The sequence below is a fragment of the Nelusetta ayraudi genome, unplaced genomic scaffold (assembly GCF_046127955.1).
Source record: "Nelusetta ayraudi isolate G7.1 ecotype Tasmania unplaced genomic scaffold, CSIRO-AGI_Nayr_v1 ptg000011l, whole genome shotgun sequence".
Taxonomy (NCBI): domain Eukaryota; kingdom Metazoa; phylum Chordata; class Actinopteri; order Tetraodontiformes; family Monacanthidae; genus Nelusetta; species Nelusetta ayraudi.
Window position 1 is genome coordinate 3,722,954 of NW_027466061.1, and position 23,869 is coordinate 3,746,822.

At 41.9% G+C, this 23,869-nt stretch overlaps 2 protein-coding genes across 4 annotated transcripts; both read left to right on the top strand.

Moving 5' to 3' along the window:
- The first annotated feature begins 2,826 nt into the window (after window positions 1–2,826).
- On the top strand, window positions 2,827–9,248 carry ube2g1a (ubiquitin-conjugating enzyme E2G 1a (UBC7 homolog, yeast)). The gene is made up of 6 exons (XM_076020108.1): window positions 2,827–3,023; window positions 5,054–5,156; window positions 5,280–5,377; window positions 6,073–6,251; window positions 7,064–7,181; window positions 7,380–9,248. Exons 1-5 carry the CDS (start codon window positions 2,978–2,980, stop codon window positions 7,148–7,150), a joined length of 513 nt encoding a protein of 170 aa, XP_075876223.1. The 5' UTR covers window positions 2,827–2,977; the 3' UTR covers window positions 7,151–7,181; window positions 7,380–9,248.
- A 507-nt stretch (window positions 9,249–9,755) lies between these two features.
- On the top strand, window positions 9,756–23,862 carry ankfy1 (ankyrin repeat and FYVE domain containing 1). 3 transcript variants are annotated; one of them, XM_076020112.1, is made up of 25 exons: window positions 9,756–9,910; window positions 11,704–11,911; window positions 12,169–12,287; window positions 12,597–12,732; window positions 12,850–12,973; window positions 13,747–13,896; window positions 13,987–14,152; window positions 14,257–14,461; window positions 14,563–14,631; window positions 14,799–15,001; window positions 15,099–15,196; window positions 15,950–16,151; window positions 16,562–16,660; window positions 16,753–16,906; window positions 18,413–18,581; window positions 19,019–19,137; window positions 19,353–19,509; window positions 19,682–19,882; window positions 20,521–20,697; window positions 20,819–20,966; window positions 21,344–21,434; window positions 21,608–21,732; window positions 21,839–21,985; window positions 22,131–22,221; window positions 22,342–23,862. In XM_076020112.1, exons 1-25 carry the CDS (start codon window positions 9,901–9,903, stop codon window positions 22,472–22,474), a joined length of 3,501 nt encoding a protein of 1,166 aa, XP_075876227.1. In that variant the 5' UTR covers window positions 9,756–9,900; the 3' UTR covers window positions 22,475–23,862. The 3 variants fall into 3 exon arrangements, with proteins under 3 accessions (XP_075876227.1, XP_075876225.1, XP_075876226.1); XM_076020110.1 differs by lacking the exon at window positions 9,756–9,910 and adding an exon at window positions 11,299–11,335 and having other exon boundaries at window positions 13,987–14,161; XM_076020111.1 differs by lacking the exon at window positions 9,756–9,910 and adding an exon at window positions 11,299–11,335.
- Window positions 23,863–23,869: the final 7 nt, after the last annotated feature.

Below are 23,869 nucleotides of genomic sequence, written 5' to 3' on the forward strand. Positions count from 1 at the left end.
CACCTGCTATCAGGCCCGCTACAGTCGTGTCACCAGCGAACTTGGTGATGACGTTCGCCGGGTGTGTGGGGGTGCAGTCAGATGTGTAGAGAGAATAGAGGAGTGGACTCAGCACACAGCCCTGAGGAGAGCCGGTACTGAGAGTGCGGGTGGATTAGAGGATTTGTCCGAGTTTGACGCGCTGTGGCTGGTTGGTCAGGAAGTCTTTGATCCAGGCGCAGGTGGGGGGTGGGATCCCCAGGTTGGACAACTTGGGGACCAGGATGTCCGGGATTATGGTGTTAAATGCAGAGCTGTAGTCGATGAAGAGCAGCCTGACGTAGCTGTTCCGCTGCTCCAGGTGGCTGAGTGTGGCGTGGAAAGTGGTGGCTATGGCGTCCTCTGTCGATCTGTTTGGTCGATATGCAAATTGATGTGGGTCCAGGGTGGGGGGGAGGCAGTCTTTGATGTGGTGCAGAACCAGTCTCTCGAAGCACTTAGTGATATTGGGGGTCAGTGCTACGGGTCGATAGTCATTGAGGCTGGTTGTGGAGGGTTTTTTTGGGACTGGGATGATGGTTGCGGACTTCAGGCAGGTCGGGGTGACAGCTTGGGCCAGAGACAGGTTGAAAATGTCTGTGAAGACCTGAGACAGCTGGGGAGCACAGGCCTTCAGCACTTTTCCAGGTACTCCATCTGGACCGGTTGCCTTCCTTTGATCCACTGACCGAAGTACCCGTGTGACCTCTTTAACTTCTAGAGTGAATGCGGGGGTGACAGAAACTGCAGGGGCCTGCAGCGGTGTGGTGGGGGGCCGTGCCGGAGCTTCAAAGCGTGTGAAAAAGCTGTTGAGTTCTTCTGCTAGCTCTGCATCAGGGTCTCTTGATGTCACGGCACCGCCCCTGTAATTGGTGAGGGTCTGGATGCCCTGCCACACCTGACGGGGGTTGTTACTGCGGAGATGGTCCTCCACTGTTGTTTTGTATGCAGTTTTGGCCTCCTTGATGCCTCTCCTCAGGTCGGCACGAGCAGAACTGTAGAGGACTCTGTCACCAGACTTGAAGGCTGCGTCACGGGCCCGTAGGAGCATGCGGGCCTGGCTCGTCATCCAAGGTGTCTGGTTTGGGTACACTCGTATGGTCTTATCCACAGTGACGTTTCCAGTGCAGAACTTGATGTAATCCAGTACAGTCTCTGTGAATATGGACAGGTCCTCGTGGTGAAAGGTATTCCACTGGGTGGCCTCGAAGCAGTTCTGAAGTTGGAGGAGGGCCCCCTCAGGCCAGGTGGTGACGATCTTCATCTTGGGCTTTGTTTGACGATAGTGAGGGGTGTAAGCAGGGGTGAGAAGCAGGGAGAGGTGGTCAGACAGTCCCAGATGGGGGAGGGGGGGGGGGTGGCTTTGTATGCATGTCTGATATTGGAATAGACATGATCCAGAGTGTTTTCCCCTCTAGTTGGACAGCTGACATGTTGGAAATACAGTTTTTAGGTTTGCCTTGTTGAAGTCACCTGCTATGATATGAACGCCGTCAGGGTGGGCCCGTTGGTGTTTGTTGATGGTGAATAGGAGCAGAGATAATGCTGTGCTTACATTTGCGTCCGGGGGGATGTAGACAGCTGTGAGTATTACAACAGACAGCTCTCTGGGTAAGAAGAAGGGTCTGCATCTCACTGACATGTACTCCAGGTCCGGGCTGCAGTGTGTCACCAGCACCGTACTGTTGTTGCACCATCCCTCATGCACGTAGACACAGAGCCCCCCTCCTCTGCTTTTGCCAGAGTCGCTGTTTCTGTCTGCGCGATGTAGCATGCGATCCGCTAGCTGCACAGTGGCATCCGGAATCTTGGCGTGTAGCCAAGTTTCTGTAATTAATAAAATGCAACAATCCCGGACATAGCGATTTCCCACCAGCTGTAGTTCCAAATCGTCCGTCTTGTGTGTCAGGGATCTGATCTGTTGGTTCTGTGACTTGGAAATAAACTTGCTGACCAGAATGAACAAAGTGTATTTTGATGGAATATATCCTTCTTCTAGGAAGCTTATCTGTACTGCAACAAGGCACAAATACTGACTGTTCTGTGCGTTCGGGGGAACTCCTCTCCCACAACTTTGTGCTATGTGACATTTGGCGCATGGCACAATAAAGAGTAGCAACTTTGAGACACTCCTCTGTGTGCGTGATGAGTTTTCCGTCCCACTGTTTGGTTTATGTGACTGCTGCTGTTTCATCTGCACATTTTTAAATACATAGGGCATTAGGACTAACTTTAATCAGGTTAATAGACACAAGTCAAGTGTGCAACATCTCCTTTCACAAGGATGGTCAATAGAATTAATTACTCAACAAATGACACTGCATGCATCTCTTGTTTACGGAATATATGTAGCATGCTATACAGTATGATTACAACCTCTTAAAAAAAAAAAAAATCAAAGTGAACCGCAAACCACCAGGAGCATGTGGACATTCCATATAAAGTTGTGGTTTTATGCTGGAGTTAATTTCCCAAAGGCAGAATTTTTAACTTTAATTACCCAAACTTGCGCTGACAAAACAAAGAAATGTAATGCAATATTATAATATAAAGCAAAAATCCATAACTTTCTCCTTAAAACAAAAAAGTAACAAAAACAGTCACTTTACAAGTCAATTTACAGCTGAATGGAAGTGGAACTCTTTATCTTCGAATTATCAAAAAGACAAATATTTAAATAAAATAAAAAATATATTTTTAAAGACATTGCAAACGCCCCCTATTCTGAGGACTAGCATGTCCACTAGAGGACGGTAAAGCGCTTTCAACTATCAAGATTCTCAATGCGGTAAAATATCCGAGAAGAAGTAGTAGCATCTGCGGTAGCAGACGAAGAAGAAGAATGACGAGAATGCTAAACGAAAAATAGAGTGGACCGTGTAGTGTTTGGTGAACGTAAAATTAACGCCGGTACCTCAACGAATACCATTGAACATAGCTGCATTGCATTGGCCAAGCTATGACAGAGCCCCAGTCAGTGCTGTTACTCAGGAGACAGCTCGCAGGTAATTAAGCCTCGGCGTGAACTGATCCAGTATACGAAGCTAACGATGCCACTTGGCAAGCACAAGCGTTAACGTTAGCTGTGATTCAAACGGCGGTGCTGGCGCAAACTGTTTTCTTGAACCTTCTACAGTGGCGATAAAGGTCCCACAACAAAGAAAGAAAGAAAACCAGTCAGCTAAAGTAAACATGTATGTTAAATTATTGGGGGGAAGAATAGCCACGCATGTGTTTGATTCAGCTCGTGTTTAAAAAAATATAATGTATTTCAATGATTCGTATTGTTATTAGTTCAAAGCTACTGTCAAGTCCCTGCGACTTTTCGAGTAACTGCTAGCTCGGAGCACTTAGCCCTGTGTTAGCATCGAGCTCTTATAGTCCGTTTACACACGTTGTAATATACAATAACAGCCACTCTCCCACTATAGTGTTAGCATCGAACTGTAGTCTAACCAACAGTATGTTATTCAGTAAGATACGGCATCAGGCAAGGCAGCAGTGAACCATTTTAACAATTTTCCCCTGGTTACCGCATCGGAATATCAACATATTTAGCCAACACTATTTGTCGGCCAAAGTTAGCCGCTGTTGTTAGCTTCAAATCCCAAGATCAAAGGCTAACTGACGTTAATCTCGCGTTTAACAAAGCCGCTGTTGATATCAGTCTCCTGGAGCATAACGCATCAAACCTTTTAACATGTTGGAAGGAGAAAAACTGGCATATTGAAAAAACTGTGGCATGTGCATGCATTTTTAGGACACTGTGGTCCAAACTGTTTACCAACCCACGGAGTGATGATGAATTTCCCTTAGCACGTCGAATCGTTTTCTTTACCCTGCTTTAATATTTGAGCAGTCACTTGAAGTGACTGCCAATATTGCAATTGACATGTTTGCTTTCTTGTATTTTGACACTTTATTCTCCTGTGTTAACTGACAGGAGTAGCCAGACTGTAGCCTTTACAGTAAACATCAAATCGTTCTGTTACATTTTTTTGGCATATCTAAAATATTCGTCCACAGAACGAGAGAAGAACAATAATTTATCTTAAAATTAAAAAGTGATATTAAAAATTGTTAATCAATTGATAATATTCAGTTCTATAACATAAAAATAACATAAAAATAAGTTTGTATGTTTAGATAGTAATTTAAAGTCACTCCAGAGAAATAATAATCAAAATAATATTTTTTAAAACAGCTATTAAAATTATTTGAATCAGCAAATCTCAACAGTATGCCATCCCCTCCCAGGTAAACCAAATAAATACATGATGGCTACTTTGTTTTCTAAAGAGCTACCACTGTTGCATGTCTGCTTGAGTTCTCTCTGGGTTCTCCGGCTTCCTCCCACAGTCTGAAAACATGCATGTGAGGTGAATTGGAAACTGTAAATTGTCCATAGGTGTCTGTGTGTGAGTGCGAATGCTTGTCTGTTGATGTGGCCCTGCAATGAACTGGCAACTCATCCAGGGTGTTCCTGCCTTCGCCCTATGACAGCTGGGATAGGCTGCGGCAGACCCCCGTGACAATGAGCTCGGGAATAAGCAGGTGTTGAAAATGGATGGATGGATGGATGGATGGATGGATGGATCTTTACATCTTTGTGACATTTGAGGTTGTTTTTGTACTTCATGGGGTTGAAACAAAAGTCCTCACCTTGATAGGGTTGACAATTCAGACTTTGTTTGGTGTTTATGTTTCAGGACATGAGTTTTCCTTTCAAATATGTCATGAGTAGATATAACGCAAGATAATCGAAGAGAGAGAGAGTGAGAGAGAGAGAGAGAGAGAGGGGGAGAGAAGCACATTGTGAGATCTGCAGTGATCTGGTCAACATGTGTTGTCCTTGAGCTGTTTTTATGGTTTTGAGCTGCATGCTGCTTCTACCCAACCCCCTAAATAAGGCCTCTTAAGAAAATGTCTGCTTTGTCTCAACAGCTGTTTTTGAAAAATGTGGTGTTGTCAACAACGGAAGTTTGCTTTTTTTTTTTTTTTAATTACAAATATTGTTTTGTTTTTTTAAATCTAGATCTAAACAAAAACCCAGTGGAGGGATTCTCAGCAGGCCTGATCGACGATAATGACCTTTACAGATGGGAAGTCCTTATCATCGGACCTCCAGACACGCTCTAGTAAGTCTGTTTCTATTACATTCATGTGGTGTTGTGCTTCAGTCAGAACTGCTTGTCTTAAACTTGCAGGTGTAAGTGTATATCATCAAGCGCTTCAATTAATTTCTTTCCTCCCCCCCACAGTGAAGGCGGTGTGTTTAAAGCTCATCTAACTTTTCCCAAAGACTACCCTCAAAAGCCTCCCAAAATGAAATTCATCACGGATATTTGGCACCCTAATGGTGGGTACACTTTTTGCGTATTGTCTCTTACTACTCCTACTCCCATAGTGTGGAAGTACTTTGAAATGGTTTATTACAACAGCAAATTTGCAACCACGGCTGTATGAGATTGAAAGAAACTGCCCAAAAGTCTTACGTCGCCAGAGATATTTATATACAGGCTTGCAAATTCTCCATCTGCGGCTTCATTTACTGAAGTTTATTTTTAGAGCAGCAGAGACAGTTGCACAAGTACAAGTTTCATATTTTTGCCTGGCTTGTACACTTGGCGAGCAGTTGGTGCATCGTCATCTTGCACTGCATGTGTCTCGATTGCTTTTCAACTGTCGCTCACGTGTAGCGCTCTGATTTTTAAACTGTTATTGCAGAGTAAAAAAAAAATCTCCACATGTATATATGTTTATAAGAAATGAGAAAACAGCAATGTGTTTCCAAAGGAACCTTACCGCATAGACTAATCGTTCTTTTCAACCATTTTTCTAACGTTTGAAGCAAAAGCAGAAAGAATCTTATTTGCAGCCTTCTCCAACGATGATCTGCATAGAATCGAGTTAGTTTATTTAGCCGGTTGGCAAAATGTCTAACTTTTGAGTGTTGAGAGAACATCTTCACAATCACGGTCACATGAACATTGTGGTTCCAATTACTGCTTCTAAAATACACTTTCCCTCGTCTTATTTCATTTATTTCCCCAGTTGACAAGAATGGAGATGTTTGTATTTCTATTTTGCACGAGCCTGGAGAAGACAAATACGGCTATGAGAAACCAGAGGAACGTTGGCTACCCATTCACACTGTTGAAACCATCATGATTAGTGTTATCTCCATGTTGGCAGACCCTAATGGGGACTCGCCAGCAAATGTGGATGCTGCAGTAAGTGAACCTCTTAAGAAGAAATGTTTTAAAAATGCTCTCGTCATCATTCCTTCAATTAAGTAACTGGATAAGTGAGTTCCTTCTTTTAGATTAGATTAGATTGAATTTAATTGACCCCAAATTGGGAAACCACACTGTTTCAGCAGTCAGAAAACAATACAAAAAGTGAAAATAGAAGAATAAAAAATAAACTATACAGTAGTTACAGTTTATAGTTTGAACCTCACATCTGCATAAAATGCATTTGCTTATTAATGATGAACTTGTTGACCTATGGATAGACTTCAGCACCCCTGTAGCACTGGGTGCAAGATAAATTGGATCATACTCCACCCATTTGAACATGGAGTCTTGCATATGTTCTTATGCAACATATGCGTGTGCATGAGCACATATTTTATTAATTAACTATTTTTCCTTCAAACCTGTTCAGAAAAATAAAAGAAACGAAAATGAATAGGAATTTGAAATGTAGTTTGTACCTGAAGCAGTACAGTGTTGCAATTGATGTCAGGGAACTTCAGATGAGTCAAGTAGCAAATAAAAAAATGCAATTGGAAAATGATTTCCTATTTTGTTTCTTTTCCTTTCATAAGTACCAATACAAGCAAGTCAGCAGTTTGCATGTTAACAGTTAGCATTTGCACGTAGTTTAAGCATGAATTGCTTTTAATGCTGCTGAGGATAAAATAGAGGGAATAATTGACCCTCTTTGCTATCACAGTGCGACTTGTCATATTTAACAGATTAGCAATTGCAGCCCTTTTCATTAACCGTTCAATTGTTTTTCTCTTTTTTTCTCTCTGCAGAAAGAATGGAGGGAGGACAGACATGGTGCATTCAAAAGGAAAGTTGCCCGCTGTGTACGGAAAAGCCAAGAGACGGCATTTGAGTGATACAGAGCGCATCTAGTTTCATGTTTTCAGGGTATGTGTTCTTGACCAATCGAAACCAAAAGATATGCAACTGAATAGTGCTCCTGCTCAGATATGCTACACTCAAACTACACCTCAGTGGATAGAAGCTGCATAGAATACAAACATGTCCTTGCCCTGAAACTTCAAACATGTTTTATTGATCTCACTAATGACACTTCTCGCTGTTTTGTCTCGTGCTTTCCAACAGGTCTCCAATTGAAATCAACTCGGCACTGTCTCCTGCACTCTTCCATCCTGTCGTCGGCCTCGTCCTGCTCGGGCAGGAACAGACTGGCTACTTTGGCTGCAACAGAACATAACAGTGACCACCAAGGCTGACAGCAAACCGCCAAGCAAGTGCCAACTCAAAAAGAAAAAAAAAAAATCAAGCAACAGCGACAACCTAGAAGATGAGAAAACACGTTTCAAGTCTATGAACTGCTTCAACATTCAGGAAGATATTGTAAAGACATGTATATAGCACAGACTAAGCCGGATAATATATAACTCCTTGTCCATCCGTTAAGACACTTAGACCAAATGAGTAGCACTTGTTCTTGTTTTTGGTTTGTCCCCCGCCCCTCCACCCACCCACCCACCCCATCTCCAGCATGTGTTAGTTCTCCTTAGATTGTTGAACCAGATTTTAAATTGAACGACAGAACGTAACGCTGTTGGAGGAGCACCACCTTTGAAGAGCTGATCAACTCGAGCGAGACATGAGTCATGTGGCTGCTGAAGGGGTTTTTCTGAGGAAAACCACCGTATGAGTCTACATTATGCCTTTCTAGGTTCTTTTATCCCCGGAACTTTAACATTGTGCGTGTACCTGTATGATTTAGTGTCTGTCTGTCTGTCAGTTACGAGACTTACCACCTGGCTGAGTTGACTGAAGAACGGCAACATGCCCCTTAATTTTTGTGCATGCTAAAGTTTGTTTATTCCTTTTCAAAAGTGCCTCCTAATAAAATGCCTGGCCACCTCACCCTGCATTAAACGCGTGTTTTAAAAAAAAAAAAATGTTGGGACAAGATTATGAGTTGTGTACTACTTATGTGTAAATTTATTTAATAGGCAGTACACAGGGCTACTATATAAAAAGGTGTCGGTAACAATTTGGTGTAGCAATAACATCCCTATAGTATGAAGTGTATACATGTTAATTTTTGATTCTTCTGCAGTTTGAGGTCCTCCCTTCCAACATTTAGTTGTATTCACGCCTTTTTCTTTCTCATCTGTGTTGTCCTCAGTAGAGATTGTGCATGCTTTTAAGTTGTTGGTTTTTTTTTGTTTTTTTTCCCCCTCCCTGGTTTGAGACTTGTTTGCGACTGTTATGAGTGTCTGTCTAAACAGGATGGTTTTTTTTTCGCCCTCTCCCCTGATCCACAAACCAGCTCACTCTTCACTTTAGTCGCAGGTCTGCTTAATGTACAAAAAGAATACTGATGTATATTTTTTATGTTATGAAATCCTGTCAAATATCATGAGCTATTCTAGAATACGTTTTTTTCCAATGTTAACTGTGTGTTTAATTCGCGTGTGTGTTCAAAATTGCAAATTGGTCACGATGGACACATGGAAACCTTTTGAGATTTGGAAATCGAGTTGTACTCTTGTTGCTTTAGTTTTACCGAAGAATCCCTCTCATCGTATCCATTATGTAGATACACTATCCAATAAATATTGCAGCTACTGTAAATCTAGCCATTCAGTGCAAATATCATATCTGTTTAATCACCAATATCTCCAGTTTGTTTCGCATCATATATCTTGACTTGCAATAATTGTGGATTTAGGGGATTGTGCCAAAGGAAAATGGGATCTTGTTTTGTTTTTATTTTTTTTGTTCTATTTAGTTGTTTGTTTGAAAAATTTCTCCTTTTTGTTAGACTGAACTGAGCCATTCTAATGTTTTTGCATTACGGCAAATTCAACTGTCTAGAAAATGCATTTTAAGTTGTGATCCAAACACCTGTTTGTGTTGTCCAGTCCTTACATAAACATCACATCAACAGTTTAAAAAACTAAATCTATTTTCCCAAGTAAACTAACCAGGTATTTCATATTTCACCCTTCATATCTGCGGTAGTTTTCTTTCCATCTTATTACGACCCACTTTTTATTATTTGTTATCTTGGGTAGAGATTACCAGTCACTCTGGCTGCTGAAGGCAGTACGAGTGGAGACTGATTAGAAAATGCAACTATCTGTGTTGCTTTGTCTTGCGCAGCAAAATAATATATTTATCCATTTCAATATATTTTATCTTGTGACAATGAAACTAGAACCACTAAATGGTGGGTCACAGAGGTATGTTGTGACGATATAAAAACTGTCGACAACTTTGACGGCCTCTTTCTATCTTATTATTATTATTATTATTATTATTATTTGTTGTTGTTTTTGTTGTTTTTTAAGTAAAACCTTAACGTTTGTCAACGTAGCAGTAGCAGGTATTGTATTATGATTATCAATTACTGTGTAGCACACTTTACTCCCCGCCGGGATTCTTACTCCTTTATTTATTTATTTTTTTTTTTTTTAAATTATTATTACAAAGGAAACACGAGGCTTTTGCTGTCATCTGGAAAATTAAACTATCAATTGACTTGGTCGGAGCTGAGGCGATGACCTGAACGCAGCACCGCTGCCTGCTATGCCTCCTCCTCGTCATATCGCGATAGAGACTGTCGGGCCACGGAGCCTGCACGGAGCTAACGCAGAGCAACATGGCGGAAGGTATGAGGCAGTATTTTTAACATAAGATCCACTCCCTGTTTTATCTGTGAGCTCGAATGACTTGGGCGTGAATCAACTAGTGTCTCGCCTTTCTACCAAAGTATGCACAGCGTAAGGTTAAAAATACGAAGCGTCACGGCATTTGTCCTGTCACTTTCTGCTGTCAGTGAACGAGCTCTCGTTAGCTTCCGTTGACGTTGCTAGCTTCTTTCTTTTTTTGAGCGCCGAGTTGAAAATGAAAAATAACAAGCAGGGCGAATAATGAGAATTCTGTCGGTTTGTTTGATGGCCAACGATATGTCAAGTTTTAATGTTGTCGTACTTCACCATACCGGAGGAAAATGCGGTTTAGTTTTAACTTGAAGGGGGGTTCTGGGTGACATGTCCATAGCAGCATCAAGGAGTGGATCAAACTACCCTCTAAAACCCTAATTACTAGCTGTGGGTTTTGTTGTAAATAATATTTAACTGGGCTGCTTGCTGGCGCAAACAAAAGCGTACCTAATTATTGTTATATTTGTAATGTTAGCAGCGGTGATGGGGATGTACGATAATTGCGAATGGGAGGACCCCCAGTGCCCAGTTCAGGTGTGTCTGACAGCGAGCTATCATTTGGAGCACCTTGCAGAGGTGCCCACGGACAAGGACAGCGCCTGTATTTGGTGTGGTGTGGACTCTACACTGCCCCCTGAAAGGAGAATCTTGTTGCCAACTTTAATCCCGAGAACTCACTCTCTAATCTCTTCTGTGTGAGCTCTGTTTGGGATACGGTTCATTACTGATGAGCAGAGAGAATATTGCTTGGATCTTGTTTAATTTTGTCAGATTATAGTTCATCTCAAATGAGAATAGCTTCAATATCTTTAAATGCAACATAAGTGTTGACATTTTTTTTTCTTTTTGTTTTCAGTCACGAGTGGCATAATTTGACATCTAGATTTTTCTTCTCTCTTCAATTTGTACTTTTTGACTTCAAGTTTTTTTTTGCCAACTAAACTGCAGTTCACGCAATTTTTGTGTGCATTATTGAGGTCGGGCATCTGTGCACTTTATCTGCAGTCGAGCTTCGCAAGGTTCAGACCTTCAAAGAATTTGTCCAGTTAAACCTTTTCACTGTGCCACCCTTACTGAGTTGAGCTGATCAGGTGACTTTCACACAGGCTCCTCCTGCTCCTCATGACCACCCGCCAAGTCAGTAACGGTTTACAAGGGAGGCCAAAGTAACGTGCCGCCTCAGCATTCCCCCCCCCCCCCCCCCCTTACTAAAACTTTACTGGGTATAAGGAAGGAAATGGGCCTCAGTGAAGCAGATGGCTGAGACATGAATTTGCCTCGACATCGGAACGCATGTAGAAGAGTTACACATTTGTCTTTTCCTGTCAGTTTTCAAAAGTTGAACAAAAATGTGCAGCTTGGACAAAACTAGTAAGTTGGTTGTTGTTTACCCTCCCAACCAAAAAAATAATTTGATTTTTAAACTTGCCACACTAGATTATTTAGTAGTGTAATAGTTTACATTATTGCTATCCCGATTATATATCCTAATATACACAGGAGTACCTGGAGAGAGAACACACGCACACTCAATTATAGAAACACAAAATAACACTACCTTTGTCCATTGGATCCATGGAGAATAACATTTTCGAAATGCCTCCCAGAAAACTGGATCTTATTTCAGGGGTAATTATGGGCTAGGTAGTTTCTGAGAAATGTAATTTTCTTGCATCTTGATCTTTTATCCAGATTTTTTTTCTTTAACTTTTCACCTATTTTTTCTTCTGCTGTCACAGAGGAGGTGGCCAAGCTGCAGAAGCACCTCTCCCTGCTCAGGCAGGAGTATGTGAAGATGCAGCAGAAGCTGGCCGACACAGAGAGGCGCTGTGCCGTGCTTGCGGCGCAGACCTCTGGCCCGCCTTCCAGCTGCCCTGCAGCTGCCGACACCTTCATTAGCCGCCTGTTGGACATCGTGGCCAACCTCTATCAGCAGGAGCAGTACAGGTGAGGAGCATTACTGGTGTAAATGGACGCAAGTTGGTACAATTATTAAGTGATGCACGTGGTAAAAAACCATATTGATTTGTGCATTGGAAGCTATTGGCTTCAAACACGTCGTCACTGAGTTAAATTGTGACGCTTTGGAGTTTTCTGAAAATTTTTAAGTTATCTGTTAATTTTATTTCTTTTTAGGAGTCATTTTTTGGTATGCGTGTGTGTATACAGTATATGCATTTCTTAGAGATGATCATGTGTTCCAGTGATCTCAAAGTGAACGTGGTGGGAGAGAAGGTCAATGCCCACAAGTTTGTGTTGGCTGCTCGCAGTGATGTTTGGAGTCTGGCCAGCATGGCCTCCACCTCAGAGCTGGACCTGACTGGTGAGCGACCCTGGTGTGACTCTTTGAAAGGAATTTCTTAGATTGTTATGAGTATCCACTTGTTATCTGCCTCTGCGTCCTGCAGCCAACTAATATAAAAAACAGAAAGTTAGTGAACTAGAAATTTGTTTGGCAGCTGTTACTAAATATTTTGGGAAACAGCCGTGAAATTAATTTGAACTTATTGTCGAAAATAAACAATATCTTTTAAGTTGTGTATCCAACATTGTTGTTGTTCTTTGAGACTATCATGTTATTTGGGTGACCTGTGACCACCAAGTCACTTTGACTTTCTCATTGTGACTCCAGATTGCAGACCTGAGGTTGCCATGGCGATGCTGCGCTGGGCGTACACGGACGAGCTGGAGCTCACCGAGGACGACACCTTCCTCATTGACCTGATGAAACTGGCCAACCGCTTCCAGCTCCAGCTGCTCAGAGAGAGGTCAGTCTGTGCTGACAAAATTAAATTGCAATTGTAAATTTCTACACAGCAATTTACAGTGGAATAAAGTGGAGCCCTAACCTTGTCTTCCTGCTTCCTGCTTCTGCTCTGGGACAGATGTGAGAAGGGCGTGATGTCGTCAGTGAACGTCAGAAACTGCATTCGCTTCTACCAAACAGCTGAGGAGCTGAACGCCGCCACCCTGATGAACTACTGTGGGGAGATCATCGCCAGTCACTGGGTGAGTCCATTCACTCGGTGTGCAGTACGCTGGTGGCCCGCTAGAGTTGCAGTTGTGAAGACATCCAAGTGTCACCAATCTGTGTGAGGTGGATTTTGGCGTTGAAGCTGTCTTGAAAATCCAGATTGTTTTTTTTTTTCAACTGTTAAGTTAGGTGAGGGTTGTTCTTGAGTTGTCGTTTTTGACAGATTATTTTAGGGTGTTTAGGCATATTTACCCATATTTAAGTGAGGTTAACTGGCAAAAGTCAAGGCATACAAACTGATGACCTGTTGAGGCACTTTGGACGTACAGAAGTGCCCTCAACACTACACGCTTGCAAGCAGGTCTGTGATTGGTCAGAAAAATCTTCTTCATGCCGGTCACATGCAGGTGATCAACACCTATAGTTAAAAATCAAGCAGCAACAACATGTGTACAACAGCACACATATGTATATGTATATATATATTTACAATATGAAGAATCATTGTTGTTACGTTTATACAGTATATGCCAAATACAAATCAATTTATAGAAGAAATGCTGTGGGTGTTGGGAAATGCACAAAGACTTAAGTCATGACCGCAGTTGCTGTATATTATATTACAGAGTTTTGTGATAATGGCTAACAATTGTAGGCCATCATAACAGATATAGCAGCTATGACGTTCTATATATTTTATTGTGAGACTTTGCTGAAGACTGTGAAAGAGATGTGAAAAGAGAAAATGGCTTTTGACATTTATCACCTTCATTTTCTTTTTCATTGGTCTAAACCTGTGTAACTGCAGGATGACCTGAGGAAGGAAGACTTCAGCACCATGAGCGCACAACTGCTGTACAAGATGATCAAGTCTAAAACAGAGTTTCCTCTTCACAAAGCCATCAAAGTAGAGCGAGAGGACGTGGTCTTTCTGTACTTAATTGAAATGGACTCCCAGGTTTGTTTCTCACCGAAACCATGAAAATAACTACTTTTGTCCAGTTGTAATTATTTATTTTATTTTATTTATTTTGTTCAATGTCTCCAGCTACCAGGCAAGCTTAATGAATTGGACAACAACGGCGACCTTGCGCTGGATCTCGCTCTCTCCCGTAAACTTGAAAGTATTGCAACCACTCTGGTCAACAGCAAAGCTGATGTGGACATGGTGGATCAGAGTGGCTGGAGCCTCTTGCACAAGGCCATCCAAAGAGGTGCGCAGGGTCTGAGATTTGTTCCACTCTAATCAACGTTTTGCCTTGCACAGGCTACTCTGTATCGGCCAGTAATAAAAATGTTTCTCCGTCCTCTTCTCCAGGGGACGAGTTTGCCTCCATCTTTCTGATTCGGCACTCGGCTCAGGTGAATGCAGCCACAGTGGGCGCGGTGGAGACCCCGCTCCACCTTGTCTGCTCTTTCAGCCCCAAGAAACACTCTGCAGAAGTTATGACTGGAATGGCAAAGATCGCAGATGCCCTGCTGAAGACCGGAGCGAACCCCAACATGCAGAACAGCAAGGGCAGGTAGGTCGCAGGACTTTGGGATTTTTAAACTGATTGAAATAGACACCTCCTGTCTTGAATATGATGGCCATTCCATATGATTGTCATTTGTTGTGCAACAGAACTCCACTGCACGAAGCTGTGGCGTCGGGAAACGAGCCAGTGTTCAACCAGTTGCTGCAGTGCAAACAGTAAGTTTAGTTTGACTCCACCTCCAGTCGTGAAACACAGTCAATGACAAATGACATGTCAATATTTCCGTCAACGAACGGTAACCATCTAGTGTTGGAAATCCAATGTCCCTGGTCCTACTTGAGCGCTCCAGTTAATCCTGGGTGTTATCTGTCCACCGCGTCAGACTTGACCTCGAGCTTAAGGACCATGAGGGCAGCACGGCTCTCTGGCTGGCCTTGCAGTATATCACCGTGTCTTCAGATGCCTCTGTAAACCCATTTGAGGATGACGCTCCAGTCATGAACGGCACTTCGTTTGATGAGAACAGCTTTGCAGCCCAGCTTATCCAAAGAGGAAGCAATGCAGATGCACCGGACAACGCCACAGGTGCTCTTTCATTACCTTCGTTAATGTTTTTTTTTTTTTTTTTTAATGAGAGCGAGGATTTTGTATCAGTATGTTTGTGTGTTTTGTCCCCTTGCAGGGAACTGTCTCATGCAGAGGGCGGCTCTGGCTGGCAGTGAGGCAGCTGCTCTTTTCCTCGCCACTCATGGCGCCAAGGTCAACCACATCAACAAATGGGTGTGTGAACATTTACATTTTTCATAATCAGATGTGGTGAGCGTGCCCTTTTGGAAGAGATGAGGTTTCAGTGACAATGTCAATGTCATGTTTTTATTTTAGTTTTTATAGAGACATCATTGATGCTTAAATTACTATGGTTTAATTTTTTCAAATTATACACTGTTTGATTGAATCTTTTAACAGATATTATACATGAGCCATTTATCCATCAATTAATTTATAATCTGAAATATGCAGCATGTGTCACTGAAAGAACTTTTCGGACATTAAAACCAAAAATTGGACTCTTTAAGATCTGTTAATGACTCAGCGTGACGTGTCGAAACATTTTTTTGTCTTTTTTTTTCTTCCCTTCCATGCAAGTGTTCGGAATCGAATAGAATGCAAACTCTTCCTGTGATGGATGGGTTTACCTTTAAAGTGAATCCAATACTTTAACCAGTCATCACTTGGCATGAGCCTAAAAAGAGCGATACTTGGCGTCGTGGAGGGGAATATCATTAACAACGTAACAGTAGCCATGGCAGCTAGACCGGATACTGCCTTTTACCACGTTAACGATAATATAGAGATGATAGATAAGATGACAAGTTGCTTAAGTAAGACAGTGTGGTCTATTCGACGCGTTAAGAAGCTGTTTGACCGCAAAACACATCCTCCTTTTAATCGGTTAAATGTACTCAAGATAAACTTGAACCCCATCAACACTAATTAATTTCACTAATTAATCTACAATCTGTGTACTTTCAGGGAGAGAGCCCTCTTCACACAGCCTGCCGTTGTGGCTTGGCAAATTTGACAGCAGAGCTGCTTCAGCAAGGGGCCAACCCCAACCTTCAGACCCAGAAGGCTTTGCCTGATGACACTCTTGGTGTGGCTCTGCAGACCCCGCTCCACATGGCCATTGCTCACAACCACCCAGATGTGGTTTCTGTCATCCTTGAGCAAAAAGGTTTGTATTTGTGGGCTCAGTTGACCACAACGTCCCGTCCGTTGGATAGGTGTGAATACAAACATGGCTGCTGAAGTTGAACTGCAATCCTATTTAAATTAAAACATTACTGTCTTGAAGTTGGAAAGTCAGCTTGGTTGTTTTCTTTTTGATGTTTAATGGTGCATGTATGTGCTCTTCACTGGAACAAACTCAAATCAGCACCACCACTGGTGTCTTTTTGCTTGTGCATTGGCAGTTAACAGATCATCTCAGTCTATATATCACCACCTAGTGGAGACGGGAACACATGTAATTTGATTAGTGAATGTGACTATGTTTTTATATTGTACTCTCTCCCTGTGCAATTTTGTTAAAGCAAAATTTTTTTGGACTGAATTTAATTTTCTTACATAATCTATTTGTTGCAGCCAATGCACTTCATGCGACCAACAACTTCCAGATCATTCCAGACTTCAGTCTCAAGGACTCTTTAGACCAGACAGTGCTGGGCTTGGCCCTCTGGACAGGTAAAGAGTGCTGCATCTGCACGCTCTTGACTCTTGACAACATTTATTCATTTGTTTTGAAATGTCCATCATGTTCAACGTGTCTCTGCCAGGAATGCACACCATAGCGGCTCAGCTGCTGGGCTCTGGGGCCTCTATCAATGACACTATGTCCAACGGACAAACCCTGCTACACATGGCTATCCAAAGACAAGACAGTAAGAGTGCCCTCTTCCTCCTGGAGCATCAAGCTGACATCAATGTTAGGTAAGCCCTGCAGTATTCTGTCACCATAAAACATTCAATGACTTTTGCGAATAATCAGAAGAAGGTCAACATGCCGGTGTGAAGAAGTGCGTAAATGAACCTGGTTTGCTGAATTCCTTAATTCTCAGTTTGATGCAGCTGCAAAACAAATGTGATGTGTTTCTAGTGATTTACTTATTTCTTTCTTTTTTTTTCTTTTTTTTAAACATTTGTTATTTAAGAATGGCAATAAAATGCAATACAATGTATGCTCTCAGATGGTACAGTCAATATTTGCCACTCGCAATATTTTCCTTTTGTTTTTTACAAAACTGAACAAAATACAAAACATCAGCTGTGTTCTTTTTGAAAACTTTTAGACCAACAGGAAAGACAAGTATACACGAGATTGGAAACAAAAAGGCAAGGTCTGTCAGTAAGATTTAGCATGAAGTATCATCATTCGGCTCACCAAAACATTAAAACAATTGTAGACAAAAGGGGCAGATACATCCTTTCAGCTCTTCAAATTACAGGGCACCAACATATTCAACCCACTTGGACCAGCGTTTAATGAAAATGCATTTCTGAAGGCGCAGGGAGAATGTAATCTTTTCCATAAGGTGTATGTCATTCACTATGTCGATCCATTCCAGTATCGTAGGTGGATCAGGCTGCAACCAAGGCCTAGTAAGGGCTTTTTTGCCAGCGTTTGTCAAGATACCAAATAAATGTTTGTCGGTTCGTTTGACCTGTGAGTCCAAAATTCCTAAAAATAAAGTAGAAAACTGCATAGGTAGACGAGTGTTAAAAATGCCTCTTAATATTTTGTGAAGTTCTGTCCAGAAGGGCTTAACCGCTGGACAGTCCCAAAAGATATGCCAGTGATTGGCTTCTTGGTGTCCTCACTGTCTCCAGCATACAGCTGTTCCTCCAGTTGATTATGCCTTTTGTTATGGTGTAATAAAGAAACGAAGCAAACACTTCCACCCAAACTCCCGCCACACATGAGAATTGGTGCATTTCCACTGGTATTGACAAGTGCCAAGCCAATCTTCTTGCGATATTAATAAATGACCCTCCCTCTCCCACTTGTCTTTAATGTATCTTGTACTGTAGGACTTCTTTAACAGTAAACCTTTAGAGAACACCTTTATTTGCTTTACTTTGGTAAGCATCAATAAAAAATAATCAGTGTCGGGTCATTTAAATCTGTTTCCTTTTCTGATATTGTGATTGAATCGGTTACGTAATTGGAGAAATCTATAAAAATCTGTTCTTTCAAGATTAAAATCTTTAGTTTTTTAACTGTCCCTTTTTTGTAAGAGAGTAGTTTGTTGTTATTCCTTTTGAAGTCCAGGATTTAGACCCCTTGCCTAATTATCTGTAACTTATTGTTCAGTTTGTACTCATCTGTGATTTACTTATTTCATAAATAATTAGATTTTTTTTTAACACTTGTGGGGTACAGACTCATGATATGATGCAATTTTGAAAGGCACTGGATTTTTCTTTGTCTGCCATCAGGACCCAGGAGGGACAAACAGCTCTGCAGTTGGCAATCAGTAATCAGCTCCCACTGGTGGTGGATGCCATTTGCACAAGAGGAGCAGACATGTCTGTGGTGAATGACAAAGGGGACCCTCCGTTGTGGTTGGCCCTGGAGAATGGTCTGGAAGACATAGCATCCACACTGGTGAGCGAACTGTGTACACCATAGAGATCTGGGTAGTGTGTTTGTTCTTTATATTGCCAGCAGTAAAGCATCACCTCAAGGGCTTCTGCGTGACTTTTCTTGCTTTGTTTTGGGGTTTTTTTGGTTGTGAAATTGCTATTTAGGGTTTGATTATTTTTAAAGCTTCTATACATTAGGCAATATGTTTTTCAATTGCTAAAGCTATTTCTAACTAGTGTAACTGCTTTATTCAAAGTGAACTACACTAGTTTATTTGCTACTGAAGCTGTTATAGCCTCATCCAAACATGTAAAGTAAGATATCGTTGATTTAAATTTTTTATTTATTTAAATTTTTAGATTTTGTGATTGTCTGTCCAAGAGGACTTTACTGTACATTTTTGGGATTTCCAGTGTGGATAAGTGTTCCTTTCATTGGCTTGTGTTCGTCCACGCTAGGTCCGCCACGGCTGCGATGCAACGTGTTGGAACACAGGACCCTCCGACTGCCAGCAGACTCTCCTGCACCGAGCGATAGATGAGAATAACGAGGTCTCTGCCTGTTTCCTCATCCGCAGGTCAGCCAGTCGCCTCATCATTAAGGTTGTGGTTGGGTGCACTGTCTATTCTAAACTTTGATACAGTACTTGTACTTCAGCAATCGATAATGCGGAGGAAATTTTACACTTTATAATATTAGGACGCCTGAAATTAAGTCTGTTATTTAGTGTTTTTGATAGATGTGGCTTATGGTCTCCACTTACCACTCCCCCCTCTGTGTTTGGATATGCAGCGGTTGTGATGTAAACAGCTCCAGGAAACCAGGACCTAACGGGGAAGGAGACGAAGAGGCTCGAGATGGGCAGACGCCTCTCCACCTAGCGAGCAGCTGGGGCTTGGAGGAGGTTGTGCAGTGCCTTCTGGAATTCGGGGCTAATGTTAATGCACAGGTCAGTCCTGCCTGATACCCAAAAATCTGTCAATCTGTCTATCAAGTTCTCACTAATGAATATATTTTGAATGAAACGCCATTTCAGGTAAAGCTCTGTTTCAGTGTTTCATGACAAAATATTGCTTCTGCCTCTTCTTAAAATCATTTAATACTTCTTATATTTTTGCCAGGATGCAGAGGGCAGAGCCCCTGTCCACGCTGCCATCAGCAATCAGCACAGTGTCATCATCCAGCTCCTCATCTCCCACCCGGACATTCGCCTAAACATCCGCGACCGCCAAGGAATGACTCCCTTCGCCTGCGCCATGACGTACAAAAACAATAAGGCGGCAGAAGCCATCCTAAAGAGGGAGCCCGGTGCCGCAGAGCAGGTACGGTAGTGTGAAGGAAACCCGCCCCTCCTGTTACGCAACATGGTTCTCAGACAGTCGGTGCAGCTCCATGAACCTTGACCTTGTGCAAATTGAATATACGCCAAATGCACATGACCTGGAGAACTGTGTGGAAGGTGACTGTGAGTGGAAAAAGTATGGAAAAATATATATATAAAAAACAGCATTGTGGTATTAGACAGCATAGCATTGCACCTGTATTTGAAGACAGTTTTGGACCACCTTGAAAATGAGATGATGGATCTCAAGGTGTTTCAATACAATATATTTCTACAACAACAGCAGTTTTCAAAAGTCAGGGCCTGTATTACACCTGATGATAATGCAAAACTGTTGTGTATCCATTATGAAAAAGGAACCTCTGCCAAAGGAGTTGAATTATTTGATTGCAGTTGTGGTAATGGAAATAATGCTGCCAAAATGGCCTCACCCTCTGGAATAACAGAGCGAGAGGAGACTTGTTTGTGTTGTTGTTGCTGCCGAATAAGTGTTTTTCAATTGAGACGTGAACATTTTTTACAAGTGTGTTTAATTGACCTTTGAAGATATTGTGCGACTCTGCCATGGAAGCCCAACATGTGGCGCCGCCTCCTGATCTCTCATTTCATCTTGTCTAGGTGGACAACAAAGGGCGCAATTTCCTCCACGTGGCAGTGCAGAACTCCGACATTGAAAGTGTCCTGTTCCTCATCAGCGTCAAGGCGAACGTCAATTCCAGGGTTCAGGATGCAGCCAAGCTCACCCCCCTCCACTTGGCTGTCCAGGCCGGATCCGAGATCATTGTCCGCAACCTGGTGTGCACTCAGATTTCCTGTCGTTACTGGTCATCCTCAAGCCAGACTACGGTATTTTTTGTTGGAAAATGGAATGCAGCTCGTAATCTCCTCCTCCCTTCTTTTTTTCTTTTGTCCTCAGCTGCTTGCCGGAGCCAAAGTTAATGAGCTGACCAAACACAGGCAGACAGCACTACATTTGGCTGCCCAGCAGGACCTCGCCACAATTTGCTCTGTGTTGCTGGAAAATGGGGTGGATTTTGCTGCCGAGGACGAGAATGGAAATAATGGTAACTTTTAATTCTTTATTTGTTAGGCCTTTCTCTGAGTTCTCAGCCTGCGTGTGCTCAAAATGCAGCTGTGCACAGAACAATTTAGCACAATTTTCACTGCTAAGAATTGTGCTTATGGAAATGTCACAGTTGTGATCCTTACTTCAAAATTCAGTACTCAAAACAGTTTGAGGTAGTTCTTTATTTATCTGTTTGAGATTTTTATGAATATGAGATGAGATTTTTATGAACAGTGTATATTAGATTTATGTGTATTTTGTGTTCATTTTAAAGCAAACAATCAGGTAAACTAACTCATGTGAATGGATTTTTTTAAGAGGCCACAAGTTACTTTGTTGATTCTTACACATTTCACTTGTCTGTCATCTCCCCAGCTCTGCATCTTGCAGTCATGCAGGGTCGCCTTAACAATGTCAGAGCCCTGCTCACAGAGTCTAACATCGATGCCGAGGCCTTCAATCTCAGGTAGCTCAGCTTGTTCCTAAAAAACTTTTTCTTGAACTAAAATGATAAACAAAGTGAAACTGTCTTGTGGTCCATGCCCTTCACCAGCATGACAGAAACTTCAATAAAAACACTGTCTGCTTTTTCAACCGAAATCCTTTGTTGACTGCAAATACATCTTTTCATCTGCTCAGGGGTCAGTCACCAATGCATGTGCTAGGCCATTATGGGAAAGAGAATGCCGCTGCCATTTTTGAGTTGTTCCTGGAGTGTATGCCTGAATACCCCCTGGATAAACCAGATAATGAAGGGAACACAGGTATTGTAACTGCCTTCATTTAGATTGTTTTCAATACCTGTGGTACTACATGATTGCTTAAGTTTTGCAACAAGATGTTATTTCATGCTTTGTTATTCCTTTACAGTTCTGCTCCTGGCCTACATGAAGGGAAATGCAAATCTGTGTCGTGCCATTGTGAGGGCTGGTGCTCGCTTGGGCGTCAATAATAATCAGGGCATCAACATTTTCAACTACCAAGTTGCCACCAAACAATTGCTCTTCCGCCTTTTAGGTAAGTGATTAAGCCGTATTGCACATGCAGCATAAATAATTCAACAGCTGACCCCAGATTAATGTTTTCCTTTATTGTGCAACGAATGTGACCCACACATTGATTGCTCTTGTGTTCATGGCTCATATTGTTTCCCTGTCTTTAGATATGCTGTCCAAAGAGCCCCCTTGGTGTGATGGTTCTAACTGCTATGAATGTGCTGCCAAGTTTGGTGTGACAACGCGCAAACATCACTGGTAAGCAGCTTGGTTTTTAACGCTGATGTGCGATGCGTTTTGATTTTTTTTGTTTTTGAATAAAAAAATAAAAAAATAAAACTGTGATTAATCCTGCTTCTCTTCTCTGCTCTACTCCAGCCGCCACTGTGGGCGCCTGTTGTGCCACAAGTGCTCAATAAAAGAGATTCCCATCATCAAGTTTGACTTGAACAAGCCAGTGAGGGTATGTGACATCTGCTTTGATGTGCTAACTCTGGGAGGGGTGTCGTAGTGCTGCAACCGGGATACCCCCCCACCCACCACCACCACCACCCCCACCCCTCGACGCTGGCCATGCCAGGCCCGACTCGGCACAGTATTTTTGGGCGCACCAGAAGGGACATACGTACAAGGACGTACAAACGAGAGGTTTGCAGAAAGAAATGGACCATCGCTTTTATACTATCCAAGTCTATGGAAAATGTTATGTGTAGGGGATGTTTCACATAGAAAGTAAAACATTGTCATTTTGTTTCTGTCTTGATCAAAGTATCTTAGATGGGGGCAGTCCTCTACTTTGGCTATGTTGGACTATCGATTTCCTGTTATCGGTGAAGTTTGTCACAATGTGCTCTCATAAGCAAGTAGCTACTGCATTCACAGACATTTCAATTTCATAATAGTTTTCTATTGGGGTTTCTTCACATTCAGCAGCTTTTGTGCTACGTTTCCTGCCGAAGACAAAAATTCAGTGCAACAACATAATGAGAGCTAATGCCACTGTTGATCTAAAGGAGTGTTAAACTGTGAAAAAAAACAACTCTTGATTGCTAAATCTAAAGACATAATTACCAGTGTGTTTACTTTAATTATTCCCTTCTGTATTCTGATTGATATGTTGACTGGATAAAGTAAGATGCTAAAGTAGGATCATTCAGTTGTTGCTTTTTATCACTGGCAAATGAGAGCTAACAAATTGGTTTCATAATTTAAGACTTGTCAAAGGTGAAATCATGATATGAAATGATCTTGTCTGCAATTGCCATAGTCACTAAAAGGTTTCAGCTTTGTACCTACTTTTGATCATTACAAAATATTTCTATCTAATCTCAGAAATTCTCCTCACTATCAGACATGCCTATTATGCCTGTGCTTGTCATTTAATTTGTCGCCTCTATGTGTCCTTGTTGACTTTCAAAATTTGTCATGAAATCATTACATTCCATTAGTGATCTGCCTGGACATCTTGTGGCAGAGGTTTCGATCATGTTCCCCACAATGTTGCCTCAAGTCAAGTTGTCTTGACCCATCACATTTAACGCTTCTTGATTACTAAGCCTAACATGTGCACTTTATCAGCATCACAAGGCATTTCCTGATTATTGGGGAGAATGTGGACTTGAGGGACAGCCAAGTAGTGGGGCCCTCTTAAAGTATTGTTTAATTGTACAGATAAATGTGTGATATTTTTGACCACTACAACTGTTTTGTACTGAAATGCAGTTTGTGCTTGTCATTGTGACAAACCTAAATCTTGCCTCTGTTAATCTTTTATGCACATTGTTTAATCTTTTATGCACATATTGTATCTGTATGCTCAGATATCTAGCCTGTCTCTTCCTGGTGTATCCTTTTTAGAGAAAGGGAGGACAACTTTACATAAAGGTCATCAAAATCCAAGATGTGG